The sequence below is a fragment of the Epinephelus lanceolatus genome, chromosome 15, assembly GCF_041903045.1.
Source record: "Epinephelus lanceolatus isolate andai-2023 chromosome 15, ASM4190304v1, whole genome shotgun sequence".
NCBI lineage: Eukaryota > Metazoa > Chordata > Actinopteri > Perciformes > Serranidae > Epinephelus > Epinephelus lanceolatus.
The window spans coordinates 8,180,657-8,192,129 of record NC_135748.1 but is presented as its reverse complement, the minus strand read 5'-3'; the positions used below and the strand labels follow the sequence as shown (position 1 = coordinate 8,192,129).

General features: G+C 40.8%; 1 protein-coding gene across 1 annotated transcript in view; it reads left to right on the top strand.

Annotated features, from left to right (window-relative positions):
- Positions 1-3,365, top strand: part of ism2a (isthmin 2a) — a 40,433-nt gene extending 37,068 nt beyond the window's left edge. Inside the window, exon 6 of the mRNA XM_033642213.2 lies at positions 2,151-3,365. Coding sequence (XP_033498104.1) covers positions 2,151-2,668 — 518 coding nt within the window. The 3' untranslated portion in view covers positions 2,669-3,365. The remainder of the gene's footprint in view (positions 1-2,150) is intronic.
- The last annotated feature ends 8,108 nt before the right edge of the window (positions 3,366-11,473 follow it).

Sequence of the window (11,473 nt, the reverse complement as noted above, 5' to 3'; positions counted from 1 at the left end):
CTCTCTCTTTCTCCATTCAGTGAATTTAAAGCAGCTAAAAATTTCTAAAGCTAAAAATATCCTGTAGGATATAGACCAAGAGAAACATGTGCTTTTCCAATATACATACATTTATATTCTCATCAAAATGTATGTATTCATTATTTCTGTCCCTTTAGTGCATTGTTGGCCTGGCATTGCCAGACCAAATCGCAAAAGCGAAATAAGCAGGATTTATATTTCTGCGTCAAATCGATACCAAACCTATGGAGCCTATGATGTAACTTATGGCGTAGCCTGACGTGCACCTCCCCAGAAATGTAACTATATGTTGTGGTGCCACAGACCTCCCTATTCCCTCTCTTCCCTCCCTTGGCTATTTTTGTAAGCTGAAAAAAAATTTCCCTCTGTGGAAACAAAGCTTTTATTTACTGTTATTTCATGGATAACAATAGCCCCCACAAAATAGCATTTTAAGTCCTGCGTGTGATTTATCCTGGCTTCATATGAGTAGAGGAAATCTACACTAGTTGCTAAGCTAATTTATACAATGTAAAATGCCATAGGCTTGTGCTAATATCGTTAGCATGTTGTATTTGTTTGAAAAACATGTTTAGGATAAGACAGTTGTTTTGTTGGTGAACCTCGTGAGCTGTAATGGAGCCACACTTTGTAATGTTACCTTTGTTAAATGTTGCTGTTGTCCCTGGCTTCAAATGTGTAGAGGAAATCTCTGCTAGCATCTACATTTATTCAACCAAAAATGCCATGGCTTGTGCTAAAAACATTAGCATGTGTCCAGCAAAAGAAAAGTGCTTTGCCTGTCAATCCTGCATGTTAACGTGAATCCGATTTGTGTACTTGTGTTTGAAATTGTCACCATTAAGCCATGTTTAATGTGTGTTTTGAGTGTTTTGAATCAGCTAAACTTTACAGCACTTCACAGAAACCTCAACGCCGACTAGTGTTTTGGAGGTGTAACTGCAGAGTGACACAGACACACCACCGCACAAGTATAAATGCTCACAACAGTGTAGGCCATGTGTGTGGGCTACATTGTAGGCTCTACATAGAACTGATGCGAAAGTATAAATCCTCCTTTAGTCTGGAACCTCGTAGTTTATTTTAAATTTTTCAAAGGGAGTTAATAACGGCCACAGACCAAAATGCCCCTGGGAGCCATTTGATAGACCCACAACTGTTAAGAGCAATGAAACATGTGACATAGTGCTAAGTGAAAGACAAAATAAACAGAGCACAGTGTACAGAGATGAGTAGTGATGGTGTAGCATCTGTGAGAAGTGTTGCTGTTTTTGCCATCAGATTTTGAAAATAGTGCTTCAGCAGAAAGTGTCACATCAGCTGCAACCATCTTAGCTGTTTTCGAAAATGCCTCAATGGTGCGTCTCTTTACTAAGCTAGGTTTATGCTCACCATATTGTCCCTGGCACAAGGCTGCACAAGGAAAATTGTCAGTTACGGTATCAAATCTGCCTGATATTACATAAATGCTTGTGATTGGTCATAGCAGGCCAGGTCAGGTGAAAATTTGTCAGAACAAGGGAGGGACCAGATGTATCTGCCAGAGCAAATAAAACATGAGCTCACAGATTTGTGTGTTTCTCAGGCTAGTGCATGGTTTCTGTTTCCCGCCCTTTAAGTGTACAACCTCACTATTTCAATATTTTCCATTCCCCAAACAAAAGTGTCTCTGACAACATAAATGAAGTTATGGCATTCATTTTATCTCACATCCATCTGCAACTTTTAAATAGACTTGTATTCTTGTTTGTGTTTCCACTGCATAAATGAACCATGAAGATTCGGCAAATTAGACTTCCTGAACTGATTCCTGAAACCTAAGAAAAGTTCCTGCAGGGGAAATGGGTTATTGGTTTACTTTTATGTCATCCAAGTTGGTGATGACTGGTTTTCACTTTGTCACATTTTAACTGAAATGCTGTGTGCTGCACACGATGCACATGATGAATGCATAAATATGTATCTTTATCAGTTCAGATCTTTAAGAAATGCATAGCTACCTGGGTACTATATTTGAGATGTTTCTATAAGATAAACCAAAACTTATTCCATTCTAAACTAATTGAAGAATGTTCAGAATTTCTGTGATTACTTCTAACTTTTCCAATCTTCCAACTTTCCCAACCCAGATGTGGACAGCTGTGAGAAGTGGCTAAGCTGCAAGAATGACTTCCTCCAGAAGTACCTGCACCAGGTGCTCACAGAGCTTCCCAGCTGCCCATGCTTCTACCCCTCTGAGGCCGTTTACAGCGCCGTCAACATCCAGGACGGCAAACTTCGCAAGACCTATCGATGGAGGGACGCGAGCGGACCCAAAGAACGCCTGGACATCTACAAACCTTCGGCCAGATTCTGCATCCGCTCGATGCTGTCATATGACAGCACAACGCTGGCAGCGCAGCACTGCTGCTACGACGATCAGATGAGACTGATAACACGAGGGAAAGGAGCAGGGGCGCCAAATTTGATCAGTACTGAGTTCTCACCAGAGCTGCATTACAAGGTGGATGTACTGCCCTGGATCCTGTGCAAGGGTGACTGGAGTCGGTTTCACTCAGTAAGGCCACCCAACAATGGGCTGGACTGTTCTGATAACCCCCCAGAACAAGTGTTTCAGGTGGAACTTAAAGAGGCCAGGGAGTACTGACGGGGGGGGGGGGGGGGGGGTTGTAAGGGGTCTTAACGAAAAGGGAGAACAACAGGGAGATGCGGATGGTAGTTCAAATCTACATTTCTCTTGTCCTCTCCATCCTGCACGAGCACAGAAAAACTGAGCTGCAATGTTAAAACAGTGTTCCTGTGGTCCTTTTGCCATGCATGAACTCCTGCCAGATGAGGTACTTTGGTGCAGTTGCAAGCTTTGTTGTTGCAATCTCATGACCTCCTGCATCAACTGACACTTTGTTTTTTTAATAAAAAGGGACATAACTTTCAAAGTATATGAAAATATGAAAGGAAGACATGGACAACCAATACTGAAGCTTTTTATACTCATATGTAGACTGTTTGTTTGCAGCAACAAAAATGTACTGTTGTTGGAACTATTGGAGGGACAATGAACTCAAGAGATGTTCTATTTGGACCTTCGTCAGCTAATCCCTGTTCCTGTATGTTGCTGCTACCCTGTTGGGATGTGCTGTGCTGAGGTGAATGTCTCAGATGGCAGTGGCATGTGTGTGTATGTTTGTGTGTGAGTGTGTGTGTGTGCGGGTATGAGTGTGGAATGGATTACCTTATTTATTGGCCCCTGAACTATCTTAATCAGATTTAGTGTCCCTGCGAAAGAAATTCTTGTCTAGCTGGTAAGAAAAGAATAAAGTCAAATGGACCCTTCGGACTATAAATGCTCTACTTAAAAAAAATTCTGACAGAATTATTGCCAGAGCATGTCTGGGATTTCTTCCTGTCCACATCTGCCATGTTATGATTTGCATTCAATGTGTGTTCCCACAGCAGAAAGCATACATGTGTTCTATAAAATACAGAGTAAAAATTTGGTAAAAGACTTTGCATTACTACAGCATTCATGCCAAATTGGCGAAATGTCAACTCAATTGAAATTACTTACTTTAAAATGTCAAAAGGGATTCTGTTCTCATTCCAATAACACCTTCTACCTGCTTAAAGTGGGGTGGAATGTGGGGTAGGGCTAGGCGATACAGTGATAAAATAATATCACAATATTTCAGGGTATTTTTGCAATAATCATATTTTTTGACAGTATGAAGACATGAAAAATGGATTATTAATTTATGAAAATGGAACTGCAACAAAATAAGTGATATAGTTTTACATGTCAACAGTTTGCCATCAACTATTTAGTAAAAACTAAACAAAAATTATATCTCATTTCTTTAGTTTGTAAATAACAGCAGTATAACTCAGTGAGATTCCGATTCTGTATACAATATTAATAGTTCAACAAAATAAAATCTACCACAAATTACACATTAAAACAGCTCCTATACAAAACAATTACCCTGGGATCTATATATATACAGTACAGGCCAAAAGTTTGGACACACCTTCTCATTCAATGCATTTTCTTTATTTTCATGACTATTTACATTGTAGATTCTCACTGAAGGCATCAAAACTATGAATGAACACATGTGGAGTTATGTACTTAACAAAAAAAGGTGAAATAACTGAAAACATGTTTTATATTCTAGTTTCTTCAAAATAGCCACCCTTTGCTCTGATTACTGCTTTGCACACTCTTGGCATTCTCTCCATGAGCTTCAAGAGGTAGTCACCTGAAATGGTTTTCCAACAGTCTTGAAGGAGTTCCCAGAGGTGTTTAGCACTTGTTGGCCCCTTTGCCTTCACTCTGCGGTCCAGCTCACCCCAAACCATCTCGATTGGGTTCAGGTCCGGTGACTGTGGAGGCCAGGTCATCTGCCGCAGCACTCCATCACTCTCCTTCTTGGTCAAATAGCCCTTACACAGCCTGGAGGTGTGTTTGGGGTCATTGTCCTGTTGAAAAATAAATGATCGTCCAACTAAATGCAAACCGGATGGGATGGCATGTCGCTGCAGGATGCTGTGGTAGCCATGCTGGTTACCTCATGCTGAAAATAAAGAAAACGCATTGAATGAGAAGGTGTGTCCAAACTTTTGGCCTGTACTGTATATATATATATATATATATATGTATATATACAGTACAGGCCAAAAGTTTGGACACACCTTCTCATTCAATGCGTTTTCTTTATTTTCATGACTATTTACATTGTAGATTCTCACTGAAGGCATCAAAACTAAGAATGAACACATGTGGAGTTATGTACTTAACAAAAAAAGGTGAAATAACTGAAAACATGTTTTATATTCTAGTTTCTTCAAAATAGCCACCCTTTGCTCTGATTACTGCTTTGCACACTCTTGGCATTCTCTCCATGAGCTTCAAGAGGTAGTCACCTGAAATGGTTTCCACTTCACAGGTGTGCCTTATCAGGGTTAATTAGTGGAATTTCTTGCTTTATCAATGGGGTTGGGACCATCAGTTGTGTTGTGCAGAAGTCAGGTTAATACACAGCCGACAGCCCTATTGGACAACTGTTAAAATTCATATTATGGCAAGAACCAATCAGCTAACTAAAGAAAAACGAGTGGCCATCATTACTTTAAGAAATGAAGGTCAGTCAGTCCGGAAAATTGCAAAAACTTTAAATGTGTCCCCAGGTGGAGTCGCAAAAACCATCAAGCGCTACAACGAAACTGGCACACATGAGGACTGACCCAGGAAAGGAAGACCAAGAGTCACCTCTGCTTCTGAGGATAAGTTCATCCGAGTCACCAGCCTCAGAAATCGCAAGTTAACAGCAGCTCAGATCAGAGACCAGATGAATGCCACACAGAGTTCTAGCAGCAGACCCATCTCTAGAACAACTGTTAAGAGGAGACTGCGCCAATCAGGCCTTCATGGTCAAATAGCTGCTAGGAAACCACTGCTAAGGAGAGGCAACAAGCAGAAGAGATTTGTTTGGGCCAAGAAACACAAGGAATGGACATTAGACCAGTGGAAATCTGTGCTTTGGTCTGATGAGTCCAAATTTGAGATCTTTGGTTCCAAGCGCCGTGTCTTTGTGAGACGCAGAAAAGGTGAACGGATGGATTCCACATGCCTGGTTCCCACTGTGAAGCATGGAGGAGGAGGTGTGATGGTGTGGGGGTGTTTTGCTGGTGACACTGTTGGGGATTTATTCAAAATTGAAGGCACACTGAACCAGCATGGCTACCACAGCATCCTGCAGCGACATGCCATCCCATCCGGTTTGCGTTTAGTTGGACGATCATTTATTTTTCAACAGGACAATGACCCCAAACACACCTCCAGGCTGTGTAAGGGCTATTTGACCAAGAAGGAGAGTGATGGAGTGCTGCGGCAGATGACCTGGCCTCCACAGTCACCGGACCTGAACCCAATCGAGATGGTTTGGGGTGAGCTGGACCGCAGAGTGAAGGCAAAGGGGCCAACAAGTGCTAAACACCTCTGGGAACTCCTTCAAGACTGTTGGAAAACCATTTCAGGTGACTACCTCTTGAAGCTCATGGAGAGAATGCCAAGAGTGTGCAAAGCAGTAATCAGAGCAAAGGGTGGCTATTTTGAAGAAACTAGAATATAAAACATGTTTTCAGTTATTTCACCTTTTTTTGTTAAGTACATAACTCCACATGTGTTCATTCATAGTTTTGATGCCTTCAGTGAGAATCTACAATGTAAATAGTCATGAAAATAAAGAAAACGCATTGAATGAGAAGGTGTGTCCAAACTTTTGGCCTGTACTGTAAATCAACGGGTGATTTCCTTCTCTTTCAGCAAAATCCTAAATGACTGAATGTTTTTTTCCCACCTTGACCTTCATGCTCTGCCATTTCTCCTCTAATCATCACACTGTAACCTGTGACAGGCTGTTATGTTGCCATAACTATTGCACATTCACATATATGTTGTTTTTTGGAGCATCACGTAGGTTTACATTACGTGTTTATTCCACGCTACTGAGGCTGCTCCTGTTTTTGGAACCACCACAGAGTCCGTAATAATTTCACTTTCAGCCATGCTAGTATCACGATATGAATTTTTCATGTGATATTAAAAATTAAACCAGTATTATTGTGAACAAGATGATATGGCACACCCTTAATGTGGGGAAATAGCATGAACTTCCAGGAGTGCTACAAACTCCTGTCACTGACATTTTCTATGTGCCTGTTGTCATAAGACACTTTAAAGGGGCTCTATGCAATATACAGAGCATGTAAGTTGTCTGCACACAGTTCCCAATATGTAAGTGGCTGAGTAAGCAGATAGTAATTAACAGTGCTAACTCCATTAACAGTGCTAAACAATAGCAACCAGGGGGTTCCACCATCTAAGGGAGTGCAAAGCAGCGCCAATGAGCTAGCTAGTGGGATACACATGCACTAACATGCACGAACAGCCGGATTGGTTTACCACAACAAACCACAGAGAGGCTCAGATTACAGTGCACACATAGACAGCGTGACTTCATTCTCTGCTTAGGGCGTCATGACTATACCGTTTACATAGCAACCAGGGGTTTGCTGCCATATTAGTGCTCTGAATGTTGCATACAGAAGCCTACCATTGTAGGCATACAAGAAAAAATATGCTTGATAACTTTCAATGACCAGCACCAACAGAGAACAAGATAATAATCAGGTAGAAACAAAATAATAAGAGATACAAAATATTAAAAAGCTATGCACAACAAGCAGCTTAGATGTACATGAAATAGTGCTGGAGTGCATTAGCAGCAGTTGAGGGGTGGGTGGTAATAATTAAGCCACATTTCCAAAAACTTTATGTATAGTACTCTAAGAATTTGTGCTCAAACAGTAGGGATATGTACCTAAACCCTAGATCTGTTTTGCATTTCCACCGCTTGTATGTAAGCAGTATGGTAATAGCCACATCACTGCTCCATCCAGTTCTCCCAAGTAATGCAGAGGAATATCTGCAACCCGTAGACCATCCATGAAACCAGGTTGCATGATGACACTTTTGGATAAACATAGAACAGGCTGAAGTGTATAGAGTCTCTGTTGCAATGAATGGGATATTTAAAAAAGCAGGTTTGTGCGTTGAGCCCTCATTGATCAAGAACATGGATTCTTTCTTGACTAATCAATGGACTGCTGTGTCTCTAGCTCCACTTTTTGGTATCGCATCAGTGTGCTAGGTACTTCAACAGAGGGGTAACGAAAAAATCAGACGGAATGGAGTTCTGTTAGTACCATCCACAATTTTTGACAATGGAAATGCAAAAAATTACCGTTCTAATAAACTGAACTGAACTAAACCAGACTGCTTGGTGGAAATGAGGCTTTACAGTCTTTTGTCCTCAACATCTATGGAAGGGTGGGGGTGATGGAAGCTGCAGCTCCAGGGAAAAAAAACTGTTTTTCAGTATGTGTCTTCAGGCTTGGATGGTTCTGTAGCACTTCCCCAATGGTTTGGGGACAAACAGACTGTGACCTGGGTGGGTTGGGTTCTTGTCCTTCTTGTGTAGACAGCTCTAGCATACACTGTGTCAAAGTTTGGGAGCACAGTTCCCACAATCTTTTGTGCTGTTTTACCACCCAGACCAAGTCCTTCTGGTTCTCTGAGTGCAGCTGGCATACCACACTGTGGCACAGTAGCAAAGGATACTCTCTATGGTGCTCCTGTAAAAGTTTATTAGGAGCTTAGAGGAAAGTTTGGCCTGTTTGAGTTTTTCAGGAAGAAAAGCCTCTGTGGAGCCTTTTTCATCAGGTGGGAAGTGTTAGGGGACCAATGAAAGATCTTTTGCTATGTGGATTTCCAGGAATTTGATGTCACTGACACTCTCCCAACTCTTGGTCATTAATCCATAATCCATAAACAGAGAGAAGTAGCTAATCCCGGATTGCTGATTCTATTCCCAAACTAAATAAATCTCATTGAATGTTAGCCTACAACAGTAATAATGCAAAGTACTAGAAGTCAAGCCCTCCACTCACTCCAAAGGGGCCCACTTGCTTCTCAAACCTACCACACCGCGCTGGCAACTCTTCTCTACAATCGGGCTTTCCCCCTCCACCAAGACTCTCACATTTTTGGTGTTCAGTATAGACTTCTCTTTTGTTTTTGTTTTTCAGTACAGTATAGTAGACATGTATATGTTTATTTTTGATAATCTGCATGGAGCACAACCACCTCAAGGCCACAATACATCAGCTACACTGCCTGTTTCTCCCCTGTTTTTTTTTGTTTGTTTGTTTATTTGTTTGTTTGTTTTTCCTCCTTCTTCTCCGCATGCACTGTCACTATATAACTCAGGACTTAAGCACCTGCCCCCCCCCCCCTTGCTTGTTTCCTTACTTTCCCCTTGACACACTTTGGTGTATCACGGCCCTCTCTGGCTCATATTAGGAAGTTTTTCCAATAAAGGCTGTTAGGCTAGTCTCCAGGGAGGGTGGGTGACGGTCACAACCACGCATTATGGGTATAAAATACTTGACTGCAAGATTAACAGTGCATCAGTCTTCACAAGAAGCTTACACCCTTTTGTGGCGCTAAGCTATGAAGACCAATGCAGACAAGTAGAAAAAAAAAAAAAAAAGAAATCAAGCCCTGATACATAACCAAACTCATTATGTGGTGTGGTTTATTTGGTTTGTCTAGACAAGGATGGAATTTGTTTTAGAAATGAACAAACATTGCTAATGTATTATTTCTGTTCTAGTATCCATTAACAAATATCATTCCACTTAAGCCATAGACTAGAAAAACTCACAGGTCAAACATCACCAACTATACAAAATAGAGTGCTGCAGGAATGACTCTTAAAATGAGTCAGCATTGGGGCATTGGTGGCTTAGTGGTAGAGCAGGCGCCCCATGTATAAGGCTGTTGCCGCAGCGGCCTGGGTTCAACTCCAGCCTGTGGCTCTTTGCTGCATGTCATTCCCTCTCTCTCTCCCCCTTTCACACTTGACTTTCCTATCAATTAAAGGCAAAAACTGCCCAAAAAATGAGTCAGTATGTTTTCCTTTTTTGGTTCCATCATCTCAAATTTAATGGATTTTTTGAATGGGTTTCTGATTAGATGCCTAGAATAAGGTCTGTGGTTAAAACAAACTTAAGAGATGTCGCATTTTGATCTACTACATAAAATACATCAGTAAATACCCCACTCATGAATTTTGAAGCTTTTGCACATCTTTAAAAAAGTGGTTGCTAACAAGTGGCTAAATGAGACTACAGAATGTTATCACACAGAACATGGCTTTACAGCCTTGTGTGGCAGCAATGTGGAGCTACAGTTGAAGCTACGCAACTGTGGTGCCATTTGTTTACAGTGTAACGTCAACTTTGTACTTCTGGCTATTGGATTTATGGCTTAAAGGTCTAGTGTGTAGGATTTAGGATTGATATATTGGCAGAAATGGAATATAATATGATAAGTTTGTTTTCTTTGGTGCATAATCACTTGAAAATAAGAATCATTGTGTTTTCCTAACTTAGAATGAGCCATTTATATCTATATTCTTGTTTATGGCAATCACCATGCTGCACTGCCATGTTTCTACAGTAGCCCAGAACGGACAAACCAAACAGCGGCTCTAATTAGGGCCATTTCAATTTTTGCATTTTTGTGTTTTTGTAGTTTTGTATTTGTGCATTGGCCACCATAGTCAGAAGCTTATCTTCAACAGTTTTAAATGTATTGTTTTGTAACATGAAACTAGTGGTTTAAATTACCTGGTCCATTTGTTTTGGAAAGGAAGAGATCTCTGTTGATAACTTGGCTCCTTGTAAAAACCTCTGTAAAGTCTGGATCAGAAAAAGTTGAGCTCACATTAAGTTATCAAAAAAAAAGGGTGAGCACACAACAGCATGTGGTGGGCAAGCCACCTGTCACTGAGATGCCAAACAGCTTTGGAGAAACACTGATTTGTAATCTGAAAGTACTTTATTCAGTGTTTTTAGCAGGTTTCGTCATGGGGTTCATTTGTTTTGGAGAGGAAGAGACATCTGTGGATAAATCAGCTCCCAGTTAAAACCTCTTGAAAAGCGAACACTAAAGGGATTCTAGCCGGTAGAGGTTTTAGCTGGTTGCAATATGCAGTTCACTGCTAGACCCCACCCAATCTCCCTAAATCTTACACACCTGACTTTTAAAGTGGTGTTCATTTACGATTATCTTGCTGAAAAATATGCAAGTATCCCAAAAGGTCTGTGTGCCACAGAGCTCATTTTCTGCAATAATCCAAAATCCAATGGAAAAACCCTGCTTCTGGGTCAGCCATACAGAAAAACGTCATCCTTGCAACATTTTATGAGGGAAGTTTATGGGTGAGTTGGGTGGCAACAGCTAGCCCAGATATTAGCTGTAAGAATGGCAGGAGAAAAACAAATTTTCAACAGCAGAAATTACAGCTGAAAATTTTGAAAAACGATAGTAGAAAGGAGCATTGGGGGAGATCATGGATGTAAAAGAAGCCAGCTTTAAAATGACACACATGTTAATACCATGCATGGTTGTGCTGGTTATTTTCATACTAAAAAAGTGTTTATTTTGTTAAAGATTTTTAGCTTCTCCTATGTTGTAACATTCATTTATCTCAGAATATTGGATACATACTTCACTTCTTTAGAAAAGTAACAGAGTAACAGAAGCAACATCTGATGCGCCCTTAATTAAATTACCATTATACTTGTGACTAGAAACAAAATATGTCAGTGATAGCACCTGTATTATGTGGTCTCTTCCTGCATTGATAGTTTTTGGTGGTGGGAAGCCAGTGAGGGACAATGTCCTTGTGCAACTCCTGCTGGTTGGTCGGGGCTCCTGCATGAGGAAGGGTTGGACCAGGGGATTGAAACTCTATATGTGACCATGTGCAAAAGGTTTGAAGTGACAAAAAGTCATTCTAATTTGTACTGATATGTGAAAGTGTAC